This window comes from Lissotriton vulgaris, chromosome 12 (assembly GCF_964263255.1).
Source record: "Lissotriton vulgaris chromosome 12, aLisVul1.2, whole genome shotgun sequence".
Taxonomy (NCBI): Eukaryota; Metazoa; Chordata; class Amphibia; order Caudata; family Salamandridae; genus Lissotriton; species Lissotriton vulgaris.
Genome location: NC_141700.1, coordinates 47,480,652 through 47,507,199, shown reverse-complemented (window position 1 = coordinate 47,507,199; position 26,548 = coordinate 47,480,652). Strand labels below are relative to the sequence as shown.

At 45.0% G+C, this 26,548-nt stretch overlaps 2 protein-coding genes across 2 annotated transcripts in view; one reads left to right on the top strand and one right to left on the bottom strand.

Annotated features, from left to right (window-relative positions):
- REX1BD (required for excision 1-B domain containing) overlaps window positions 1-10,173 on the bottom strand; it is a 64,719-nt gene extending 54,546 nt beyond the window's left edge. The window contains exon 1 of the mRNA XM_086947021.1: window positions 9,972-10,173. The gene's annotated coding sequence lies outside the window, so the exon portion shown is untranslated. The remainder of the gene's footprint in view (window positions 1-9,971) is intronic.
- A 321-nt stretch (window positions 10,174-10,494) lies between these two features.
- On the top strand, window positions 10,495-24,659 carry KXD1 (KxDL motif containing 1). The gene is made up of 6 exons (XM_086947020.1): window positions 10,495-10,790; window positions 12,253-12,365; window positions 13,938-14,090; window positions 15,390-15,436; window positions 19,986-22,888; window positions 23,228-24,659. The coding sequence occupies exons 2-5, from the start codon at window positions 12,271-12,273 to the stop codon at window positions 20,210-20,212; spliced, it is 522 nt and encodes a 173-aa protein (XP_086803146.1). The 5' UTR covers window positions 10,495-10,790; window positions 12,253-12,270; the 3' UTR covers window positions 20,213-22,888; window positions 23,228-24,659.
- The last annotated feature ends 1,889 nt before the right edge of the window (window positions 24,660-26,548 follow it).

The following is a 26,548-nucleotide window of genomic DNA, read 5'->3' as shown; positions in this document are numbered from 1 at the left end:
TCACTGTAATAAGGAGGCTAGGAGATGAATGAATGAAATGGCACTTATATAGCGCACAAATACTCCAAGGAGTGTCTTGCCGCTGACCGAGTACAAGGACAGCCTGCTTTCCGTAATAAGAAGGCTAGCAGATCACTGTAATAAGAATGTGGAAAGTGCAGATGGGCAAAGTTTTGCTCCAACAACCTTAAAAGAAGCATCTCAGCAACCTACTCCATACTTCAATACTAAATGTTTACCACCGATATTAATATTAATTGTAGGAAACTGAGCTGGTAGACGGTACCAGGTCCAGTCAAGCGTTTACAAAGTCTAACATGTCTATGGTATGGTACAGTAACATATTGGTAAGCACGAAGAAATAATGGAAATCAGTAGTATGCTTTGCGAGAGATCAACAGTTCAGTTGCATTCTTGAGGAAGGCGTGGCCCTTCCTCGTAGAAGGAATGATGTGAAATAAGGGTAATGACATTCAATGGTGCAAGAAAAGGCGCTCCACAGTGACATATCTGTGCTTCATGGAACACACAACACAACAGGTTCAGGGAGTCCCTGGTACAAAGTCTCAGAACCGACCTGCTGCTGACTGTTGACGCTCTGCATGTTAGGATGCTGCGGAATGTGACAGGAACGCTGGAAGGAGGGGCTAGGGAGGGATGCTGGTCATGCGTCTTCCCACGTTATGGGCGTACCTGGAACTACAAGTACTCAGTCAAGAAAATTACATCCTACACAAAGGTTTGCAGCTCACTTAGTATGTGCAGCCGGTGAAGTTCCTTCTGCTGGCGCCAAGGATGAGGGTCTTGCGTTCAATAAGAGAAGATACTAAGATCAGAAGAAACTACAGAGCCCATAAACACCTAGAAGAGTCGACCTCCTCACCAGGCGCTGAAGTCCACCAGGATGAGGCAGACCATGACTGTATCCAGTCAGTGCAGCGTTGGTATACCAAAGCTTATTCAGGGGAAGGCAGGCCTTTGCAGGTAGTTCCATAAATTAGTCAAAACTGCTATCCAGTGCCCTGATCGGACAGAAGTTTGTGTAGTTCAAATGTGAAGAGGAAGTAGGCAGAGGCCTGACAGGAAGCTGAAGGCCACGTGACAGCTATGTGGCAGAGTGTGACACCTTTCAGTGACAATACTGTCTCATGCCTTGCTTATCCTAGTCCTTACATCAGGAGGTGTTAGGGGTTGTTTTTCCTTTATGCCACATGAAGGTGTCATTGTGCAGAACTGGTGCGTGTAGTGATGATGTTTGAAGTGTGATGAAGAGATTTCTAGAGCAGAAGTTGTTGTTGGTTGCGGAAGGGTGAACTGCATTTTGAGAATGTTGCTGGTACAGAAGAAAACCTGCATTTATTTGAAGCTGCCTTGGTTTGATTGGAGGGCTGCACAACTCAACGTGGTGACAAGCTCGGCTGCTGGTTCTAGGCCAGGGTTCTACTTCCACTTTGTCCACACATGTCCCACACTGGGCTTGTCTGTGGCTCTCTGCTGCTGATCCCAGGTCTCTTCCCTGGATCCCTGCTGAGCTTGGTTTGTGGTTGTTCTCTTTGATGTCCTGATGCAGCTCATCTGATGGATGCGCACCCCACCTATCAAGCCGATGGGGACCTGGGTGTGGTGGAGTGCCTGTGTGATCCACGCTGTGTGTACCTACGCTGTGTGGGTCGCATGAGGCTTCTTCACTGGACGATATGCCAGCCCCTCCTTTTTTCATGGAAAAGGGTCTGAGCTTGAGCTCCTTGCCTGTGTGTGTCCATATCTCGTTGCCTTGACTCTTCCTGCTGGACCGGTGGAGGCCGAGGGGTGCTGCTCTGAAGTTTGACTTGCCGTTCGCTGGCTTCCTTCTGAGCCTCATGTTGGTGCTGGGTGTTGTTCTCCTCGACCATGCTTGGCCACTTTTACTGCATATGATTCCCCACTTCAGTGCACGCTCTGGGTGCAACACTGTGCCCTGTTCACTGGAGGACAGGCGAGCGCCTTCCACCACACTCTGTGCTCCATACTGGGATTGGCACATGTGGCATGTGCACCGTGGCTTCCTGTTCGTGGCTGTAGGCCTCCCTCCAACCTTCACCTCACTAGTTCCCCGATCTGGGCTGCTACAAACATTTTTCCCTCATGCATTGAGATTTAGGGGGTATCACTGCCTGCCTCTTCAATAAAGGGAGGCATGTAAGTGTGTGGCACTGGAGCCACAATTGTATCTGTCTTGCACTTCCCATTTACAAACCCTTAAACCTGGTACTCAAGACAAATGACGTTAACTACGTGCATTCCCAGCAGTCACCTTGTTCCATGTCACTTTTGGCCAGTCCTGCGTCTCCAGCTGAGAGCTCCAAGTACACTGAGCATGCAGTTTCACCTACAACTTTTTTTTTCTCGCAGTTTTTTATGTAGCGCAAACTGAATCCGAAGGTGGTGGATCGCTTTACAGGAGTACAAAGTTACTTTACACAAGGACACATTCATTTTTGGTAGTCACTGGGAGAGTACGTGATTTGCCCAGAATCACAGGATGCTGAGCCGATGTCGGGACTCGAGCCTGGTACCCAATTTCCATTTTCGCTGATTTGGCCATAGCGCCACATCCTCTCCCCTCTTTCTTTTTGCTGTATTTCAGCTCTCTCTCCCTACTTCAGCTATTCCTAAATCCTTACCTACCTTCTCTAAACCTCTCTCTGAATATCTCGGTCACTTCTCTCTATCACCCTCTTTGTTTCTTACCTCTCCCGCCTTACTTGACCTCACCTCTTCACCTTCACTCCTCCCTCTTTAGCGTCCTCTCTCTACCCATGTCTCCATCTCTACCTCCTAGCTGGCTCTCTTTACTCTTCCTACCTGTTTACTTTTGTTTTCTTTCAAAAACTTTTCCTTCTACCCCACCTCTCTCACCACCTATGCACCTCACTGCTCTGTTTCCAGCTGACCTTTCTTATCTGTCCGGTATCTACTTCTTTTTTCATCCCAACCTCTTGTTGCCCCACATCTACCTCTATACCTCGCCTCCACCTCTCACCTCTCTTCCCCACCACTCTATTTACATCAAACTTCTCTCAGTACTTCCCCACCCCACTCTCACTATCCAACCTCTTCATTTAACTCTCCTTCGTTTCTTACCTTGCCTCTCCTCTTTCCTTCTTTTTCTACCAGTTCCCTCTACTACCTCCTCATTTACCATCCTCTTTTTTAGGTCTCGCTGAGCTAGCACATGCGCTGCTCGGAGACATTTAGTAGGTATGTTTTCAAAGTGCTACTGGTGGCCTAGCGCTTGCGTTCACGAAAGCGTGCACACACGCAGCTGCCATCTGTCTCCTCCGTCACGGGTCATTAAGTTGCTTGTCCACTCACCAGCCTGTAACTGTCACTTTTCACACATGCCACTTCCCAAACTGAAAACACAAAAGTGGGCAGCCCCTTGAATCAATTCCAATGTCTATCTACAGAGTTCTGTAGTGATGCGCTACCCGTGGGAGAATCTCATAAAAAGCTACAGACTTTTTATGAGATGACCCCAAGGGTAGCGCTTCTCTACAGAACTCTGTAGATAGACATAGGAATTGATTCAAGGGGCAGCCCACTTTTGTGTTTACATGAGATAGTGGAGGCTGGCTCGCCCTTTGGCCCCGCGCCGCTGGTTCCCACCCTCAGCAACATTGCTGGGGTTAGTGTGTGTGGACTTCCCATACTGAAGCAGTCACTTAGCACTAGTCTTCCGCGCATGCCTAGATGTGTGCTCATCCCCACTAATTCTCACTGACTCCTCAGATCTGCCACTCATGACTCAGTAATCTGAAAGACATGCTCAGATATGCCCCATCGCTTCGCAATTTACCAGGGTGTGAGACTCCGGTGCAATTAAGAACGGATGATTACAGACAAATGACTGGCACAGTAGCTGCAAAGCATCCACCCACGAGGCCATGTTCCTTGTGACTTTACATTTTTTTTTTTACACTCAGTCTTTGGAAGAGCATGGAGACTGGAGTATTTCATCATTCACTAAGATGCCAAATATCAAATGGGCACGAGTTCTGTACTCTTTACTCCACCTGAATGCTACGTAAATTCCATAACAGCTAAATTAGAGGCGCTGTCGCACTTATGAGGGTAATGTTGACATCTCACTTAATAGGATTCCCGTTTTTGGAACTATATACTTTGCCACTCTACAGCAATTTACACAAAACCTGTCAGAAACGGCATGCGTTCCTCCTTCATAGTCAAATTTGGTTCAGATTGCTAAAACCAATCAAAATTTATAAGGAATGGGCATAAAAACGTGACTTTATAAAATAACTTGTTTTGTCTAATGCTTTTTGGTAGATGTAAGCAAATGTGTGAGCAGTCACTGAGCCATGCACCAGTTATATATATCTGGATATGTTCACGATTTTCAGAGACAACAAACATGTTGCATACAATGCATGCCGAACAGTACATTAATACTCGTATCGGATCACAAGTGAGCAGTAAATATAATATATCATAACCTATGGTGGCACCCAGGGCTTTAAGTGGTATGAAAAAAAGGGGGGGGGGAAGTCTCTTAAAGGGGCGTGGCCAGTGTAATTTAGGGCGTGGCTTAAACACATAAACTAAAAATCTGTGCTTAGCATAGTGTGCCGCCCGACTTGTATTTTGCTGTTTCTGTCATTGCATCCAGTTCTTACCTAAAACAAGTCAGGACTATTGGCTTTGTCAATGGTTGTTAGTTGCATAAGATAAATAAGCAGCAACTATGGCTTGTATATAATATTGAAAAGTTTCCACATAAAGCCCCGGTGACCCAAGACAATGTTGCTGCTCCTGAGTTTCAAAAAGAGGTGTCAATTTGCAGTGTGCGCTATTCAATAGGGCCCCCCTCACTCGCAACAACGGTCGGAGTCTTGTGTTTTAAAAAGCAGACACATGGGAGATGTAAGAAGCAAGGATTTCCCTTCCCCTACAACGCTCCCTTGGCATGACGTCATGCCGTAACTTCTCCACTAGTGAGAAGTGAGCAGGGCACATCAATGTCACTGCAGTCCCGAAAAAAACGGACCGCTTGTGCCAGGGCACAAAACAGAGCCCGATAGAGACCCGTTTAGTGCCCCCCTTTGAACAAGCATTGGCATAGCCAATAGGTCTCGCTTTTGGGACCTTATAAGTATTTAGTTATGCAGCACAATATCCTTGGTGAAACAACATCAACTGTTGCATGGCTAAACACTTATAAGGTCCCAAAAAGCGAGACCTATTGGCTATGCCAATGCTTGTCTTCATTATTATCTCCTCTCCCTCATCGCTCACTGTACCTCCTTCTGCATTTCAGCTCACTTCTGACCCATCTCTACCTCGCAACTCTTGCGGCCTCACTCTCTTTCCCAATCACTGTATTACCTCGCTTCTCTCTCTACCTCACTTCTCTCTCAATTTCAATTATTTTGTCTATATTATCTCTGCCTCATAGTCTTTACCGGAACAGTCGTCAATACATCACTTCTCATTTTGCTTTTCTCTCAACATAAACACTTTCTCCCCTTCTTCCTTGCATGTTCTTATCCATCTCTCACAATCTCAGCACTGTCTGTATCTACCACTACCTCTCTTTGCCTCAACCGCTCTCTACTTCTATTATGCACTTACCTACCAAGTCACCCTTACTTTGTCTTTCCTACAGCTCATTAAACGCTAAAGTTGAAATAAATTATGGTTGCTACCAGGAAAAAAAGCTAGATCTATGCTGATCGACACTGGGCAGCTTCTGCTTGGAGCTGTTTTTGCCTGTCACCCTTTCTAAAAGCGTAACATATAATTCACTATTGTTTGGCTTGAATTACCGGAAAAAGAGTGGAAAAATTAGAGGTGCTACAAAAGCGCCCCCCAACAACCTTTGTGCATTTCTAGTCCAGCCTTTCAGACTAGCTACATGACTTTAAGTATATCACTGCCGATAGTGCTTTAATTCTAGAGCCCCTTTTCCAGTTCCTTTTCTACACAGAGATATTCTCCTTCAACAGGAACCATGTCAAGAGAAGTGATTTTCTATGTGTTCTCTCTTTTTCAGACAACAGCAGCGGTCAAAGTGCATTAACAAAAGTATGGGAGTCAAATATGTGGGTAAAAAAAAAATCTTTAACCATTTTCCATTTTTCACCTTCAAGTAACTACATATAAAATAAAGCTTACTTAAATTACAAATAAATGCAATTTCAGTTAAACAGTGGGAAATGCAATATTGTGCAATATGAAAACTCTATTAGTGAAGTAACTGCATAGGTTTCTGTCTATAACCAGAGAGCCACAGAATGAAATCCTGGTTGGTGCAGTGGAGAATAGTGACTTGTGTATGTGTGACTTGTGTATGAGGTCCCAAACTGCGACAGAAAGCACTGTGAACAAGTAATTCATTGTTTAAAATTGCATTACACACAATATATGGTAGTCTGTACAAAATGTGCAAAAAGGTTTACAATAAAAAAAAGTGCATACAAAGTACGAATTTTAGTAATACACAGGCTTGTAAATAGTGCACTTTTTTTATAACTGTCCTTTAAAAGTACAGACTTCACAGCTGTGTCATCAAGAAGCTTTATGCAGTTCCATCAATTAAAGTCAATATCGGCTTTTAAGCACCTTTTACATTTGCAGATTATCCAGTTGTGCTCAGCATTCACAGAACGACTGGACAACAACGCCCACAACAGCAAGGAACTCTTCAGCATCGCCAAAGAGCTCTCCAACCCCAGCGCCGGAAACAACGACATCACCCCCTCGCAAGACCTCTGCGACTCACTCGCCTCGTTCTTCCACTGCAAGATCGCCGATATACACAACAGCTTCGGCGCACCTACCATGCACCCAACCACCGAATCAACGCCCCCCACCACCACCCTCTGCGCCTGGACCCCGATCAGCACCGAAGACACCACCCACACGATGAACACCATCCACTCCGGATCACCAACCGACCCCTGCCCCCACCACGTCTTCAACAAGGCCGACTCCATCATCCCATCCCAACTCCGGGACATCATCAACACCTCCTTCAACACCGCCACCTTCCCGGAGATCTGGAAGCACACCGAGTTCAGCGCCCTCCTGAAGAAACCAACAGCAGACCCCACCGACCTCAAGAACTACCGCCCCATCTCGCTCCTCCCTTTTCCCGCCAAAGTCATCGAGAAGACCGTCAACAGACAGCTTGCCGCCTTCCTCGAGACGAACGGATCCCTCGACCCTTCGCAGTCCGGTTTCCGAGCCAACCACAACACTGAGACCGCCCTCATCGCAGCCACTGACGACATCAGATCCCTGCTCGACAACGGGGAAACAGCGGCCCTCATCCTCCTGGACCTCTCTGCAACGTTCGACACTGTCTGCCACCGCACCCTAGTGCAGCGCCTCAGCAACCATGGAGTCCAAGAGAAGGCACTGGAGTGGACCATCTCCTTCCCTACCTGAAGAACCCAGAGAGTCCGCCTCCCCCCATTCAGATCCGAGGCCACCGAAGTCATCTGCTTCGTACCACAAGGATCATCACTCAGCCCAACCCTCTTCAACGTCTACATGAGCCCTCTCGCAGCCATCGCACGCAAACACACCCTCAACATCATCTCCTACGCCGACGACACCCAGCTGATCCTCTCCCTCACCAACGACCCCGCCACCGCCAGAACCAGCCTGCACGAAGGGATGAAAGACGTCGCTGAATGGATGAAGAACAGCCGCCTGAAACTGAACGGAGACAAGACGGAAGTCCTCATCCTGGGATCATCGCCCTCCGCCTGGGACGACTCCTGGTGGCCGCCTGCCCTGGGCAGCGCACCCAAACCAACGGACCACGCACGCAACCTGGGCGTCATCCTGGACTCCTTCCTCGCGATGACCAAGCAAGTGAACGCAGTCTCATCATCCTGCTTCAACACCCTGTGCATGCTCCGAAAGATCTTCCGATGGATCCCCACCGAAACCAGGAAGACGGTCACACTGCCCTAGTCACCAGCCGTCTGGACTATGGAAACACCCTCTACGCTGGAACCACGGCCAAACTCCAGAAAAGACTCCAGCGCATCCAGAAAGCCTCAGCACGACTCATCCTGGAGATCCCGCGCCGCAGCCACATCTCCGCCCACCTGAAAGACCTGCACTGGCTCCCCGTCAACAAGAGGATCACGTTCAGACTCCTCACCCACGCACACAAGGCTCTCCACGACTTGGGCCCGAAGTACCTCAACAGCCGCCTCACCTTCTACACACCCGCCCGCCAACTCTGATCCGCCAGCCTCGCCCTCGCCTCCGTCCCAAGAATTCAGAAATCCACCATCGGAGGAAGATCCTTCTCCTACCTGCCAGCCAAGACATGGAACTCCCTCCCCACTCACCTACGGCTGACCCAGGATCACCTCTCCTTCAGGAAATTACTCAAGACCTGGCTGTTCGAGCAGTAGCGACCCCCCCCTCAGTGCCTTGAGACCCTTACGGGTGAGTAGCGCGCTATACAAATTTCATGATTGATTGATTTACATTTCTTTCAGGCAGCAGGCACCCTGGCAGGAAGGCTTGTTTAGCTGTCTACGCATCCCTCAGTTTCACAGCACAGGAGACTCCCTACCTTATATTTCAGATGAAGCATTTTAACCAGTAGCGGCCAGTGTCAACCCAAAGTAGTAGGGCAGGGGGACGACATAACACACAGCAAAACACAAAAATCAAATAACTTACCTACCACCTCGCTGCTCTTCTACTCCTCTCTGGCTTCAGTCCACTGCAGTCACAGACTCCCCTGTGCCCAATCCAGGCGCTGAGCTCATGCTGCTCACAGCATGAAAGCAGCATCAGGATTGGCCTGAGCGCCCTCGATTTGCACTCCCAGAGAGACTGAAAGCCTGTTCCTGCTGTCTCCAACCGGCAACACAGCTCGGGTTGTAGACATCTCAGTATGCAGCTGGGGTTGGCCGTTCTAAGACTGCCGGCCAAACTGACATGTACACTAAAGCACTCCCACCACTCCCCCTCTGTGACCGCCATCGCGATGGTCCCACCCCCAAGACTCAGCCCTCAGAGGAAAAATAAAACGATAATAAACCTGTTTTATTATTGTTTTATTTTTCACCTTTTGAGGCTGCTGGTGGGGAGGTGAGGGAGCAGAGCTCGAGTCGGGGTACCACGTGGGTGGACGGCGTCCCGCCACGTATTTTACCAGGAGCTCCATAACTATAAACTTCAACTGAGTGCAAGCCACCTTTCGTGACGTCACTTCCTGTCGTGACGTCAGCGCCCCCACTTCTTTTTTTAGGACTTGTGCCCTATGAGGGAGTACCTTCAACGCTATAGCGGAGGAGCCGCTGCTGATTTTAACTCTGAATAAACCATCTTGTGATGGTTGTCTTTTCACAAAGAGATGGGGAACTGTTTTTCTTAAATTGAAAAATATGGGTACGTGATGCCCCTCGGATCCCGCCCTCTTCAACCACTGACTGGACAACAGCACAAAGAATGCTGCTTGTAGTTTCATTTGTTCTATTATAGGTATAGACTTACAAGCCCCTTTTATGCTACTGTCCGAAAAAAGAGAAGGGGTTGGAGATCCTAAGTTGAGACCAGTGAGTGGTCTCCGATGAGGTGGGGTAGGAGAACATGTACTGAAAGAAAACATAGGTAGATAGTCACAAGGAGCTTGCAATGACGTGGGGATGTAGAAAGAGAAGCTATAGAGAGAGGAGGGATGGTTTAAGCAAGGAGGGATAGACAAGAAATAAAGTGGGTGATAGAGAGGGTGGTAGATAAAGACCAGTGGCCATTAAAAGATACGTGAGTGAGTTGGAAGTATAAAATAAATACAAAACCACTGGTCTCAGTGTAAATGCCCTTGCTCCTTAAAGTAGGTGAATCGCGGTAATAGTAGGTGTGTAAAACCCTTTTTGTCAGACAACAGAAAAATGATGTCATTGCATAAAATAAAATGTATAAATCAATGAACTCACCTGACATGCAGTTAATCTTTTTACCCCAGTAAGTAATATTTTTATCAGTAAGATCCACAAAGATGTAGGTTATAAGGAGCAGGAAATTCAGAGGTTATAAGCTAAACGTAACGAGGGCACGGGCAAAGCTGAGAAGTTAAAGGAACCATAAACTGGTAAAAGCACATTACTCCTAGCTCACTGCACTGAACACCACTTCCTGGATGCAGATGACTCCTGAATGCTGATAGGTCAATCATAGCCCCTTCCCATTGGCTAGAGCCGATCCCATTCTGTGCTGGGTGTTCTCAGTGCACCTGCTTTATTCTGTTTATGGAGTTCCTACAACACGAGCATAATTCTGTAAAGGGTGAATAAAAGTGCATCGTAGTACCCATCGTGAATGCAGAATCAATATGGCTCCTACAAACTGGGAAACAATGTGCATCATACAAATTTTGGAAATAAAATAAATGTGCATCAAATTCGTCAAAAGTTGTATTTTTCATTTGCAGGCTGGTTTTCCATTGCCCTGCTTCTGTGCCGAGAAAGACAGGTAAAACTAGCTGCAGGCTAAACCGCAGCCAATAGGAAAGGCGCGCTGAGGGGCCAATCAGATCGCGGCTTTCAGCAGGGATCCAGGAAGTGGCTGGGCGCTCAGGCTTAGCAGCGGTGGGAGGTTTTGAGGCTCCTGGGCTGCAGTTCTGGATGCAAGGAGCCTGTGCGGGCTTTTTATTAATGTACATTTTGGTACATCTCTCTTCTTTCGGAAAACCCGGCCGCCCAGTGACGTTTGGCGCTCATGCAACTTCTTTTTTGAGGGGAAACGGTGAATTTTAAGTGAGTTATCTGTTTTCCCCTGTTTTATTTTTGTATGGTGTCTTTTGTTTTTCATTGCAGTTTGTTTATGTCTCACGTGTTGAACTAATTCCTCGAGCTAATGTGTCGGCAGCAGAGATATGCCTTTAACATAAGGTTAATTCATCCTTTTAAGTTGATGATTTCAGGTTGGTAATAGTATTGCCTGTTATTGACATCCCTACACTTACCCTGGACTGCATGCTTCTTTAAGTTCACTGCTTTAGAAATAAAAAAAAAAACAGAATGCTACAACGTATGTATATAAACACACATATATTGCCAATATCCAGGAGTTAAACTTTGCCCACCACCATAAACCCCACACTTCTTCGAGTGTGTACTGGAAACGGGGCTCATTTAATAAAACAAATAGCGCTACATGATTTTTTTATGAGACTAAATTATGTGGGATTACATTAATTATGCCTGAATATTTTTGTATAACTGCAGGATGAACTGATATTTCATATAATAGTAATGTATTTATTACCAATGAAGTTCGTTTTAATTCGCTATTTAATTTGCTAAAATGTTATGTTTACATCATTGTAATTTATTTATTACTATGTATTTTTTACTTTCCGCTCATGATGCTGTGCTTTTATGGGTACTAAGCTATACGAATAAAGTTTATGAACTGAACTGAAGTGGGATTACACTTTGGGTTAATTAGAAATTTCAGTCATTGAGCAAAGGAAGTAAATCTATGAAATACTGCTCTGCTTTTGTCAGCGTTGCGACTGAGTATATCGTACGTATTGCTACGGCAGGTTTGTAGAGATGGTCGTAGTCCTTGCTAGAAGACACATGGTGATGGTCTGGAGGTCAGCAGTGGCCTCAGAATTTGCACATTGGGTAAGGAGGTGAATTTGTGGGCGAATTGGAGGTGAGGTGCTGCACTCTGAGAAGAACAAAGTGTTGAGGGCATACTAAGTGGCAGTCATTGGAAGAAAAAAACTCAGATTGTTATCGGCCCCATAACCTAAACTATAGCAGGCGCTCTTAAATAAGTCTGCCATTGGACATATTTGAAACATGATAAGATGGCAACGAGTAGACCTGAAGACTCGCCTGCAGGCATCGACTAGACTTGAGCACTCTTAGCAGCAGGAATCTGATAAGTAAATAACTGTCAGACATCATACTTCTTGATATACAGAGAAGCTGTGTGGTCCCACTAGCTCTTATTTTTTTTAATTGTGTTGGTATGTATGAAGAGATGGCTTTTCAGACTTGTATTTACAATTGCCCACTGTGAATGCTTCAACACTGACTGCAGAATCCTATAAGACTCGTATTTAACACAATTTAAACGTACTAATTATTTATTCAACGATATATTGCCAAAACAGTGTTTAATTTTAAGTTCAAACCTATAACTAATGACCTGTTGACTTCCTCCTCCCATATCCGCCTATAGTATTTACTTTTTGTCTTGTAGGTCACACGGGAGAAGAATATGGACCCGACTGCTTCCGGTGTATTTTGCGGGAGAATGCTAAGCATGGTGAACTCTGAAGATGTCAATGCCATAATATTGGCCCAGAGACACATGTTAGTTCTGTTAAAAATCCTTCTCTTTAGAAAAAAAAACCTCTGTTTCCCATTTTTTTGATGTGGATGTGCTGAGAACGAATCTGAATTCCGGAGTTCTCGTGGCAAATTTATATTTCTTTGACCGCTTTGCTTGTTATTTTGATTCTTTTCTAAAGTACTGGCTTACGGGGGGGGGGGGGAGGGGGGGGGTACTTCAAGGTACTAATGTTATTAATGAATGATTTTTAAGAATATCCGTCTCTTCCTAGGTGACGGAGAGAAATGATAACTGGGTCAAAGGTCTAATATTGTTATCAAATCCAAATATCAATGGAGTAGAAATACTCTTGCCTAAGCTCCGTCCCTTTTTAGAAGTGTGTGGCAGTGTGTAGGCAGTACCGGTAAGTTATTGAAGAAAAGGTCCTTCCAAACTGGCTTTTCTTCAGTTTTTTGTTTCTGACCGCTGACTACTTCGATTGGCCCTTCATCTGTGGTCTGAGAGAATTGGTGTCCGCAAAGATCTTAATATTCAAACTGGCCTGCGCAAGTTGGTTGGCTTTGATGATCTCAGTTTGCAGTTGGTTATGTAGTTTATGGCTCCAGACTGCAAGTGGTTTGTGCCATATCAAACCTCTACTTTTAAAATGGTGCAGAAAAGTCTGAACTTCAATTTTAGCTCCTCTGGGAGCCAGAGTGAGTCCGTGAGGGCCGGGGTGGAAGAGTCGTGCTAATGGATTGTTTCCAGTCTTTGAAGTTTCAACATTTTTCTTTAAGGCCTCAGTGTGAAAAGTGTTGCCGGATTCCAGTCTCCATAAAACCGAAGGTCTGATGGGTTTAATGTGGCGTGGTAACTAAAGCAGCATTCTAGTAGAATAATATTGAATTTTGAGTTTTAATCTCTAATCATACTCTGAGAATATTTTATTGTTAGAACTGAATAAGTTAGCACATTAGGTCAATCAAAAAACAGACTGTTTCTTAAAAGCTATTCACCTATCAGGATTTCTATCATTAATCCACTCAGTCATATGTGATGGTCCTTCATCCAGCTGTAAACATGTTTAAAACATGAAGGGTTATTTTCGACATAGATTTTCTTGGTCGCCCAATCAGGTATGCAACTGGATGTCACCTGCATACAGTTTTAACTGCTTTGCTTCACAGTTAGTTGAAGGTTCTATACCTGACTGATGGCAAGGCAGCTGTAAAATGTATTGATCAGTTGGAAACGGGCCTGAATGAGCATAACCTGTATCTAACAAGAGCCTCTTCTGTTTTAAAGTACCTTAATGAAACCAGACATTAAACAAATTAATTTTCTGGAACGTTTATTGTTGATAATGCAGTACTTGATAGGCAGAACTAGATTTTATTTTCATTAGGCGGTCATTTAAACATGAATGAAACTCCGTAAAATCATTTTAAAAAGGACACCAACATTCTTTCAAATTAAAGGTAGGAGAAGCAGTTTATTGATCTTTGCAAAATGCCTAAATGGCAGTCTGTATTCAGGAAATATTACACTTGTAATCTTTGTTCCCTATCACTGGATAACATCATCCACACCTTCTTCCACTCATTTTTCTATAGGCTGGATAGGTTTGAAAAGACTAATGAGATGCTACTGAATTTCAATAACCTTTCCAATGGAAGAATGCAGCAAATGAATGAGAGATTCTTGAATCATACTCGTACCTTGGTGGATATGAAAAAGGAGCTCGATATGGTGTTTCGAAGAATCAGGTGAGATAGGCGTGACTAATTGTGTGGTACATGTGCTTCCGCAGTGTTATAATACGCCTGTTCAGAGTGTGTGCCTGTCCTTGTGAGGTAACTGTGAAAAAATGTATACAGATGTTCGTGCCAGCATTTAACCAACTTGTAAGAGTTCTCAAATCTGGCTGACAAGGGCACAGAGAGCAAGTGACTAGCCCACGGTCATACTTAGTAGAGCATTTAGACCTATTAAGGTCTCCTGCCTGGTTGGTTGAAGCCCTGGCTTGTACCTCCATGGGCAAGGACTGCCTGCCATATTTAGAGATCACTGCCTGCTTAATATGGATCTCTGTAATGTAGTGCATCTGTTACTGTGATTGACTTTCCATTTCTGTTCATTCTCAAGTAGGCTGCCATATTGAAGATGTCCACTCAGCATTTACTTTTGCTTTTCTAATCTCAAATCCCCAAAGTATGGGATTGTTAAAGCGAAACAAAAGACAAATGTGCCAAATGGACACAGAGTTTTCTCCATGCGCATTAGGGGTAATTGAAATGTATTTTTTCATGCCCACCATGTCTTGCAGGGTCTCCCTGTCTGCAGCCAGAATAACTGCCTCTGACTTGGCTGTCCAGTGTTGGATGGATTACCAGTCCTAGAGTTTCTGCTAGGGGTGCTAGCTGAGGCTGTTCCAAAGGAAACTTAAAGGTGTCCCACCACCATCCTTTCACAAAATAACCGCACCAAACACGACTATTATCAAGGACGTTTACCGAGACGCACAAGCACTCACCCTGCCTCCCTCCTCTCTGCCATAGTGCTCTGACACATCCTGCTGCTTGAATATTTCATCTTAAGTAACATACAGAAATCAAGATCTCTAAGCACGCACAAACACACAACAACAATATAGTCCTTAAAGTAAAAGGGTGATTAATGTTACAAAAGAAAGGCATTTGCAAAGGAGACATGCAACTTTATACTTACATGGCATCCAACATGGTTCCCAACTTTCTTGCTGAATATTTAACTTCACACCAACCTCCTGTGAAGATGTTTAATGAGGAAGGGCTCCAACATTTGGGCTAATTACAAGTTCAAATAGTAGCATCTCTGATCTCCCATGGGTGTCTAGTCGAAACACCTGTCTGTGAACAAGCATGATCAATATAACACCTTGCAAATCCATATTCATATGCATGCCTTAAAAAATGTTTCTTGTTAAAAAAAAAAACTGCATTTTAATGTAATGGTGTGTGCTAGCTCCATAACATCATATCTGCTTACTGAATATTTGTTAACATATTTTTTGTTACCTGTTCTAGAACTCTTAAAGGGAAATTGGCAAAACAATACCCAGAAGCTTTTAGCAGTAAGTGCTCTTTATTCTTAAAAATCTGTTGGTAACAGGTGTATGTTTTTGTACATAGTTGAATTTATTTTGATTGCACTCCACCCCCACCGCCAAGAAAACGAACCATAGGACTGGCTTTAATATGTCAACCACAGACATCAGTAGCCCTATCGGAACGTACTTATTTTTAATACTTAACCACCAGTTTAAAACTAGTGGTAACCCATTTTCAAAGGGGAAGGAGTCCCCAGGCTACCGATTCCCCTTTGAGAATGTATATAATAATATTTATCTGATGGAGACATCTAGCCGCGGATTTCTTAATTTTGAATTTCCCCAGGCGATAGACTGGGTCCGGACGACTTTTTGTGAGCAGTACCCTTGCACGCCAGTAGGTTGCGTTTGTTGGCTCCTCGTGGCTTTTGTCAACAGCATTCACCCCAGAAGTGACGTTCGCATAACCTATATAGGCCCCACCTCAGAGCGCTGTCAGTTCTTTAATTTGTGCACCAACTAGCGCTGATCCGAGAGAAAAGCTACCCCTCTTTCAGTTTTTTACAGGATTTTTGTGATGTTTTGTCATTCATTTTTGAGGTTTCCTCTTGGTGTGTCAAGGATGTCATCGAAGAAGACTGGTTTAAACCCTGTGGCCCCTGTTACTGTGACATGTCAATGACAAACCCGCACCTCATGTATTTGTAGTGCCTGGAGCACGACCACGACTCCAAGTCGTTCTCCGACTGCCGGCTTACGGCACCAAAGGCTTTGAGGGAGGGGTTTCTGAAGCTGCTAGTGGCCCGGCATGCAAATCTGTGGAAGTCACAGTCCCTTTTGAGAGGAAGGTCTCTGGACCGTTCCAGGAGTCCGAAGTCCTCTTCGTCCCACTCCAAATTGTCGGGTACCCAGGTAAGAGGCACAAAAAGTAAAAGCATGCTTTGACTTCTCCTCGTTCATTGGCTGACACGATAAAGGAACAACGGTGTTTGTGGCCTGGTTGCGCGGAACCAGCGCATGGGACGACTCGTGCCTCCCTAGTTTTCTGGGAGCCGAGAGACTTCAACTCAAATCAAACAGTTCTATGAGACACTAGCGTCATTTTTGACTGGCCCAACTCCCTCCAGCGCGCCTTCGGGACCTGCAGGGTTGGAGAAGGCCCTATCTGGTTCCATGCTGGCGGGCCCCCATGGATCCCGACCGGATCCGCTCTTGCCATTATGACTTTCCCCGATGCTGACCCTATTCTGATCCCTGACGACACAGAACCAGAGCTGTGTCGACCAAAGTCAAATTCCGGGGCAATAGGACTCCCACTTCCTTTGTCGGAGCCTGAGTCTTATTCTGAAGGGGTAGTCCTTGGGGAGGAATGGGAGGGGTCACTGGCACCTTTAGAATAGCAGTATGAACAAGATATGGACTGATGTGAGGAACTGGGTGATGCCAGTGGACTGGACATGGCTCTGTACAACGGCATTCTCTCCCTGCAACCCCCACCCCACCATGGCTATGTGTCAGGTATAGTCTAATAAGACCGAGCTCCTTGGGATCAGTCTGCCCCTAAATATCACCAATTCTGAATACCACGAGGGCACAGAAGTTTGGAGCGATTGAGTGGGGGAAGGAAGTAAGAAAAGGAATAGCAAGGAAGGAGATCCGGTAGAAAAAAAAAGAAGAAATTGTTGTCCCTGTAATGTTTAAATTACTTTGTGACATCTCCTTAATAGTATACCTATCTATGTGTATTTTTTTCCAATCTTTCAAGTGAAGGAATGTCCGCCTGGCGCAGTAACTCAACCATTCGTCTAAGGAATATTTAGATACAAAGGTACACTGCAATCAAAAACAAACAAATGATAAGAACAAATATAGTCTACCAGGTTCTGAGCAACATCCTTCCATACATGACTTATGTATATGTATCGTGGGAAAAAACAAACCTACATACCACAAATACACCGTTATCCCAAAATCGGACCCTCTTTACCAAATAATGCTCCCATCAAAAGAAAGGAATGACTACAACTGCATCAAGTCTCGAAGGATACATTAAATTATAATGGGTGCGTCACATAATCTCCACTTTCTTTATTAAAACAAAGCGAGGAATCCCTTACATGTACTTCCTCATACACAACAGAGAAATAAATGCAAGATGCACCAAAAACAATGGTTGCTTTGGATTGAGCTCACTGAAAAAATGAATAATGTAAAAATTAAGAACATTTCACTTATCTGGAACGGTTGATTTTCCCACACAATGTTCGCCACCTTCCAGGTACTTAAAAAGCTTTACGAAGTTCCAAACAGAAAAAAAAACAAATGCAGAAAATATGATGTAGGAAGCTAACTGTATATACTATACCAAAATGAGGTTTAGGTTTGCATCACTTTTAAATGCAGTTTGTATCATACAGTAAGTACTTTCAGATTACTTTTGAGTTACTTTGAGAACTGGGGGTGCTATGCCTAGATACCACACCTTAGGCTCTCTGCATACAAGGTAAGTACGACTTTTTATACTTTGCAATTGAGTTCACTTTTCTCCATACATTAACAGTTCCACAATTAGAACCATTTTAGGCCCAGATTCTTATAACATGCGTTCCTATGGGAGAAATGGTTAATCGGTTTGGAGGTAAGTACTCGACTCACAAGGGTGAGCATTGGGGGTTAGGACCAAGGTTCCCCAAAATCTAGATGGACACTCGGTTTTGCAAAGATGCTGCAGGCTCGGACAAGGGATACTTCCTGAAGGCGACTACTGGCTGGAGAGGTAAGTTGGGATCTTGGGGATGCGTGTACATTGTCGGTTGGGCCACCCAAGGCTGTAGGGCATCGGGCACTGGGGTGTCTTCTGCCGTCTGGTTTATCTTACCTGCTCCGGTCGCAGGGGCCCTTCAGGTTGGATCTGCAGGCTTCATTGGGAGTCTTGAGGGATAGTTATGGAGACCCCTTTGGGGTGTTGGGCCACTCGAACTTGGGTCGTGGTCTTCGGGTGCAGAGTGGTGCAGAATAGCGGAGACGAGACATTGGTGTCCGGATTCTGCAGGTGAGTCTTGGGTTAAGCAAATCCGGTGCTCACAGGAGAGAGAGTCTGCTGGAAGGTCAAAGAGCAGATACTCCTCTGGGGGTTGCTAGCTGCTGGACTCGCCGGGGGTTCTTGCTGTAGGCAGGTCATAGAATGGACAAGCTGGTAAGACTGGGGCCAAAGTAGTTGATGTCCTCTTCCTCCTGGGTCTGAACAGCTCTTTGGTCCTTCTTCTTTCTTCCTCGAATCTTAGGGGCAAGGTTTTGGGTGGCCCTAAGTACTAAATTTAGGGTGTTAAAGGGGTGTGCAGGTCGGGACCAATGGGTACCTTCCTTGGGTAGGTACACCCCCTATTATGCCATCCTCCTGTGGAAGGGGCATGAGCCTCTCCCTAATTGGCTGAGTCCTCCCCCATCTTCAGGATGGAGGGGAATGAGATGTGTGCTTCACCTCACCTCCCCACCTGAGGGGTGAGGTTGGCAATGGTGGGCACACCTCTCTTCCTAGCTTGGTTTTTGGGGCCAGAATCGGTGAGAGCCTGTTGCTGGGGGCAAAAAAAGACAGGGACAGGTTCCAAAGGCGGTAGACCTTTGAGGATTCCCCTTTCGTGGAGCCCACTCCATCCTCTGGGAGGAGGCATGACCCCTATACCCAGGATGGGCTTTGTTTCTGGACTCAGAGAGCGGATGCTCTCTACTCAGGGATCCAGAAACCAGTCTATCAGAGCTAAGGCTGCGACCACAGCATTAGCACATGGAGTTCCAGTCCTGGACATCTGACAAGCAGCAATGTGGGCAACCCTGCACACGTTTACCAAGCATTACTGTCTGGACAGTCAGCTCCGCTGGGATGTGCACTTTGCTCGGTCGGTCTTGCAGGAATTCTTAGTCTAAATTTATCAACGGACCCACCACCAGGGATGGTATTGCTTGAGTTTCTATTCAAGGGTAAGGAATGTGTGGCTAGATGTCTCTATCAGATGAACAAGGTACTAACCTTCGGCAATGCCTTATCTGGTAGAGAAAATTTCTAGGCACAGATTCCTTACCGACCCACCCATCTTCCCTGGTCTGGTGACAGAGTTATAGTGTAAGGGCTGATCCTTTGCAGGTCCCTAGTTTAGACACCCCAGTTTCAGTGCACTTCATGGCTCTGCGCTTCTAACATGGAAAGTAACTGATGTCTCCGCGCCGAGGTAGTGCCTATATAGTGGCGTGGATGTTGCCTATGATATCACACAGAGTCCACCGATGCCACCTACCGGAGTGCAGGGGTACTGCTCACAAAAAATCTTCTGGATCCAGTCTGACACATGGGGAAATTCAAAGGTAAAGAATCTGCGGCTAGATATTGTCTTTGCCAGAAAAGGCGTTATCGGTGGTAAATAACTTGTTCTTTAAGAAAAAAATGAAGCTTCAAGGTTTCATTTTTTTCCTTTTTAAACGCAGAGAGAATCTCAATTAGGAAATCAGTATTCCTAAGGTTTGTATATCTGGCCCCTTGTGTGTAAAGTTAACAAAGATTTCTGTTTCATTCTTTCAGATGTTCACGAATCTCCAATCTTGGAAGACGATGACGATTTTGATCCTATTCCCAGAAGCGTAGCCACCACCATTGCCACTTCTGAGCAAGCCACGGAATCTTGTGACACTAGTCCGGACATCCTTTCACCCACAATGAGTCAGGATTTTGAGGATTTGTCACTCGGACAGTCAGATACGCCCTCTGTGAATGGACAGAATCTAACGGATGAAGAGACGCAGGACTAGGAATTACGCAATATTTCTTTGTTTGTTGGAGCGCACATCACTCTATTTTTAAAGTGTCCATAAGAAATTCACTGGCCTGCATAGCTCTCTTTCTCTCTGTGTATCCCTTTTCCCCCTCTCCACCATCACTCCCAGTCACTTATGCTCGTGAAAAGGGAGAGAGGTGGCTTATTCAAGTTCTTTTTTTCACTTGGATAGGGACACTTACCTCTCAAAAAAGCTTTATAACCAGCACTTTTCGGCACTACATTCAGAGAGAGGAAATTTCCTGTATGAGTTTTGCAGCAAGAATTCTCTGGAGAATGTCATATCTATGTATCCCATACTTTACAACTCATGAAGATGGCCAGAGAGTGTTCCAACCAGGGAGGGTGGGATCAGACAGTTTACAGAAATACTTGTGGCTGCAGTTCAGCTTCAAAACTAACTCTACCTAAAGAGATTTGGTGCACAACGTAGCCAGCGTTGGAATGTCAAAGTTTGCACACGTATTCCTTGCTACGCTTGCACCTACATCTGCAAAGGTGGCTCATCTGGTTTGGGGGTCCATTCATTTCACTCAGTTTGTAAAAGCTGTATACTACATCTTTTCTGTATAGTTAAGATCGCTGTAGATGTTTGGGTAGTATCTTCTCAAAGCAGTGGGCCAACCCACCCCCATGGCAGATACTTTGATTACCACAAGCTCTCATGCATGCAACATACTTGGTGCTGCTTGCATGTATAAACTCAGCCCAAGAAGCAGCTCTAACCCTGGGTAGAGCAGGCAATTTTCTGATCTGTTAGCCGTAAAAAAAAATCCAGTTTCTATTTAAACTGCATGCAACTGAACTGTCATCAGGCTTCGATAATACCCAAGTAATTACCAATTAGATCTATATTGTTCAACCACAACCAATGTCAGCTCTCTACAGTAAGCCATTTACAATTATTACCTGCTTTGTTAGTTAAATATTAACTAGACATGATTGATGAGTGTGTGTGTGCTCTGCTAGAATATTTAAATGACATTTAAATTATTCATATGAAAGGGAATACTTGTCTATCATCTTGTAAGGATGAGAGAGTGGGAGAACTCTGTTAGTCTGGAGTTTCACTGAAGTGGACACTTAAGAATTTTTTGCAGATTCTGCAAAACTTTATTCGGAAAAATGACTACTGTAACATCATCGAGACCTAAATGCTTGTAAAAAGAGAAGAGGATGCAAGGAAAAAAACATGCCGTAGGAAAAACAGATGGCATGAAACAGAGTTTCTACCACTGTAATTGCTGGCTTGTTCAAGGTTCCAGACACTTCTTTTTTAATTAAAGTGACATCATGAATAAAGCTGCTTTATTTAATATAAAGGTATCAGTGCTTTAGCTTGTATTTGTATGGATTCCATGCCAGTACCAACACGAAGCATGAGCTCTTTTTGTCCCATTGCATGCAAGAAAAAAAACTGTTCCCTGAATGTCCAACTCGCAGCGCGGAAATTAAATTTGTGGAGCCTAGGACAACGTTAAGAATGAAAACTTGGTCACTCAGTTATTTATCCAGCTCATGAGAATGGGTATCCCAGAGAAGCCATGCTAGAAAAGGGAACCTCCCAGAAGAATAAAGGTGCACATTTATGACATTACATACAATGCTACTCGAAGACTTGTCTACTAGCACTGCCACCTCAGAGCCAAACATAACCAGTTTTTACTGGAGGAAGCAACATTATCACAGCATTCTCTTGAACCACACAGGTATTTAATGCATTCTTCACAAATGACATAATGTCTCTGCTTGATTTTAAAAATAAGTTTTTTTTTGCAACCCCAAAGAATTTCAGTCAGTTGCCAGATATACATGAATTGAAGTTAAAACGCAAAATTGAGGGAGAAAATGAGAGTAGTGAAAGCTATTGAAAAATCACCAACCAAGTTAGGACAATGGTCATTCCACTAATTTCACCCTTGAAATCAACACAACAGTACAAGGTAAGAAGAAGGCACCATATTTAAGCCACATAACTGACAGTAGTAGCGCACAAGGACAACATTTGAAAGAAAGGACATTAGAGGTAGGGAAGTTTAATTTGACATAACTGTATAATTCTCCCCAGGGAAAGTGGTTGAGGTCACATGAAAGAAAGGCATGGCTGTAGGTGTAATATTAGGATGTCTAGTGGGCCTTGCAAATGAGTCCAATTGATTATCGCAATAACTTGATATTATGACTCGCCAGCAGTACGCTATCCCGTTACCATCTGTGTTAGGGTACAGTATCTCTCGAAATGCTGGGGGCCCAGATTTTCCATTGGGACTTCAGATGCCCAAAATGTAGCCATCCAGTTAGACCTGCATTGTGAATTCCACAGTTTGATGACCAGTACTGAAATGTATCCAATCCATCAAAAAGTGGTATCACCAGTAGTTTATCCAAAGAGCTTCCAAAGGGGAGGGATGGGGTGTTGTTAGAGGACACGACGAACTGAAGCCCAATGTATGGATGGGTTGCGCTTCACGATACATAAAGGACCATTCATAGGCGAATAAAAAAATAACCACCCAAGGGCGCCTGAGAGTAATGAAATGACCCTGAAGACACTGAACTAATGCGCACAGAAATCTAAAACCAATAATAAAGGTAAGTAGTAGAAAAAAATGGACAATCTACATGTTGACCTTCCTCCTAGAGTAGAGAAGTGTGGCTCAGGGGTTAGAGGCGGCAGACCCGGAAGCTGAGATCGGTCCTGGACCCGGGTTCAATTCCCCGCCTCGGCGGGTCTTGGGCTAAAAATTCCACGGACTCAATAATTCTCGCCCCGGTGCCTTCTCGACTCACGGGTTCACACTCTGCGACTCTGGGCAATAGCTTGCTTAATCTCCACAACGGCCCCTCGCGGCGGCATGCCTGACTTTCACCTTGTGGATACCCTGCTATCTCACAGGGGAATACCAGGACGGGTTCCCTAAGCAAGCGCCGGGAAACCCACTGCGGGTAGCTGTGCGCTATATAAGCTCAACTACATTTACATTGACAGACTTGTCTTATCATTGTGAATACAGAATTCTATGCCCTTTCTTGTAAATTTCTTTCACCCTCAAGGTCAGATAGTTGCTACATTAGGCAATATATATGAGGGTCAAAAATTAATAGAGAAGCAACTAGTTAAAGAACCAGCAACCAGTACTGTGTTAAAGAAGACACTTGGTGATGAGGGTGATACAAAGGAAAGATCAAAGAGTCTGCCTTCTGCAGAATCCACTTAACTGTTGAAATTACTAGAATGGAAATCCAGCAATTAACTAAATGGTCAGTTATACCTATGAGCGTTCAGTTAGACTTATTCTCAAATGTTTTAACCTTTCTAGATCTTTACCAAAGTGCTCCTTAATAAAAGTATTACAGGTTTGCATAGTTCTTCATACTCCAAGAATTCATAGAAAAAATAATATACTGTTGTGTTTGCAAAGGAAAGAGTTTTCGAAAGTACTTCATAATGTGCCATATCCATGCCAAAGCATCACTCGAAGATGTATGCTAAAATTTGGGAAGATAGGTCCACTTTTGTAAAACCAGGTAGTGAGAACCTCACAACTTTCTTTTCTGTTAGGAAGATGTGTATCTTTTAATGGGTGACCGAGCCGTGGTTTGAGACAATCAATATCGGTCTTTACTAGATGTAAACATAACATACCACAATTGAAAAGTTCTTAACTGAGTGTCCAGGAAATATCTTCACTTAGCAGCGAAGCTACAAGGGCCTTTTGGAGTAGCAGTACATCTGTAGTACTCTTTTATGAACTTTTCTATGCATTTGTGAATTGGCCCCTAAATATCTAGAATGTGAATATTCAGTGAATATTCATAGACAAATTGTCTAAATAGACAGGACTGTGCTATATTTGCGATATTACTAATAACTTTTTTGGAGCAAAGAAGTTAAAAGTATATAATTAGAAACCATGTTTTAATAGGTGTGCTTTAGTCTTTTAAAAAAACACGGTGGTGTGTATTTTGCTTCGGACTTTAATGACTATATTGGCCAAAAGTCTTTTTGTCTACCTTTCTCCTTACTATTTTCACTATCTTTACTCTCGATAATTTGTGTATTTGCTCTTTGGGGTCACTTTAAAGTCCCCTCTTTTCTCTTCTGATCATTTTGTGTTTGCACCCTTCGTTATTTATAGACCTATAATTTCCTTGCGCCTAAAATGTTTCCTGGAACATACTTTTAAACTTGGCACAATAGTGCTCTTTGCTTGCTTTGTGATTAATGAAATGACTAATAGGTAACCTGTAACACACTGTGATTACCCTTATTAATTTATTTTGTATAGTGTTTAAAGTATGTATGTTTCAAATTTACAGCCTTGAAAAAGTCGTCAGATGAAACGTGTGTCGACTGTTTCATTTTTGGATTCCAATTAATTTGGGTGTATAGGAAATAAAAAGCTTTTTGGAACCATAGACCTAATAGTTTTCTTCATATTTGAACTCTTAATCCATGTATTATCAACATACGGTTAGTGCCAGATCTCCTGGAACTGGCATGACTCTCCTGGCTCTCGCTTCAGCTAAGTCAGCTCCATCAAGAATACTAAAAAAGTACAGACCACCTGAGCAGGATTCGCTCGTCCTGCGGTCGGACCCTCCTCCAGACTCCGTGGTAATTTTAGCAGAAAAGATACACAATGATACTACACCTACCTCCTCAGTTCCACCGGATAAAGAGAGCAAGAAGTTAGATTCGGTAGGCTGTAAAACATGTGGGACTGCTGCCACTTCCTTGAACGCAGCTAGTGGACCTGCTCTGTTATGACGCTACGATAGGGCATTATAGAAATCAGGACAGAAGTTTGCTGAGGATCTGCCCAGAGACCAGTGAGAAGATTTTCTGGTGGTAGTTAACAAAGGTTTGATGGTATCGAACCAGGTGAGTGGTGCAGCGGCTGATTCCTCTCTTCTGGCAGCTCATGAATACTGTGACCCTTCCTTCCATGCTTGGCTCAGTGTCACGTCTTTAAAACTGGAGTTACAGCTGCGTATTATCAATCTGCCTTTCTCTGATTCTACTTTATTCAGCAGTCACACCGATGATGAAATGGCCTGCATTAAACCTGAAATGGACACATTTAAGGCGGTCATCCTGGAGAGGCCTAAGGAGCAACGCAAAACATACCACCCTTATCAGAGGAGATACTATTCTCAGAGGGTTCATACCCCTTCCTGGTATCGTGGAGGACAATAGTAGCAACAGCAGCATCCCTATACTCAAAACTGTCGGCCGCCTAGACTAGAGGAAGAGCCTTACCGCTATCAACTCAAGGTGGAAAGCCTACCACAGGCGCAAAACCCTGAACCGTTTCTTCCACCTCTTGTATTACCTAGTCCGGTGGGGGGGAAGTATTTCAAAATTCCTGGCAGAGTGGCAACAAATTACAAACAACGGGTACTGAATAATATTTACAGTGGATACTGTCTCAAGTTCATATGTCCTCCTCCAACTATACCACCAAAGTCATCCAATCACCATCTGAAAATGTTAAGATCGGAAGTCAACAATTTACTTCAAAAACGTGGTGGAAGCTGTCAGCGACCTACCTGGCAAGGTCAGGGGAGCGACCCCTGACCTTGCCAGGTAGGTCGCACCCCCATCCCCCCCCCCCCGCTGCAGCCTTGCACACTCGGTCTCTGCTGCCCATTCCTGGGCGCTGTCTCTCCTCGCCCCTTGCCCCTTCTCGCTGTTCCCCCGCTGCAGCCCCACCCCCTGCGCCCATTCGTTAACCCCTGCCTCTCGCCTCCCAGCTGATCCTCCCTCCCAGCTTCCCTTAAACCCGGCGGCAGCGCGCGGTGAGGAGAGCGATCCCTGACCTTGACAGGTAGGTCGTTCCCCCCACTGCAGCTCAGCTCCATAAGAGCCTTGCACCTTCGGTCTCTGCTGCCCATTCCTGGGCGCTGTCTCTCCTCGCCCCTCCCGTGCCCCTACTCGCCATTCCCACCGATGCAGCCCCGCCCCGCGCCCATTCGTTAACCCCTACCTCCCGCCTCCCAGCTGCTCCTCCCTCCCAGCTCCCCTTAAAATGGCGGTCGCTGTGCGGCCGCGCAGCTGGTGCGCCTAAGGCAAGCCCGTCCGCGCCCAGCGCCAAAATCCCTGGACCCCGCTAACGCCACGACACCAGACTCCACTACGACGCCAGCAGTCTCCACGCACTCAACGCCGGCCGAAACCACACCTGCTTCCAGGCAACCCTGAAACTGACCCACAGACCCTTCTACTGCCGCACCTGCAGCTTCACCTGCGACAGAACCACCAAACCTCCAAGGACTGGACCCAACCACCTCCGCTGCATACTCCTCA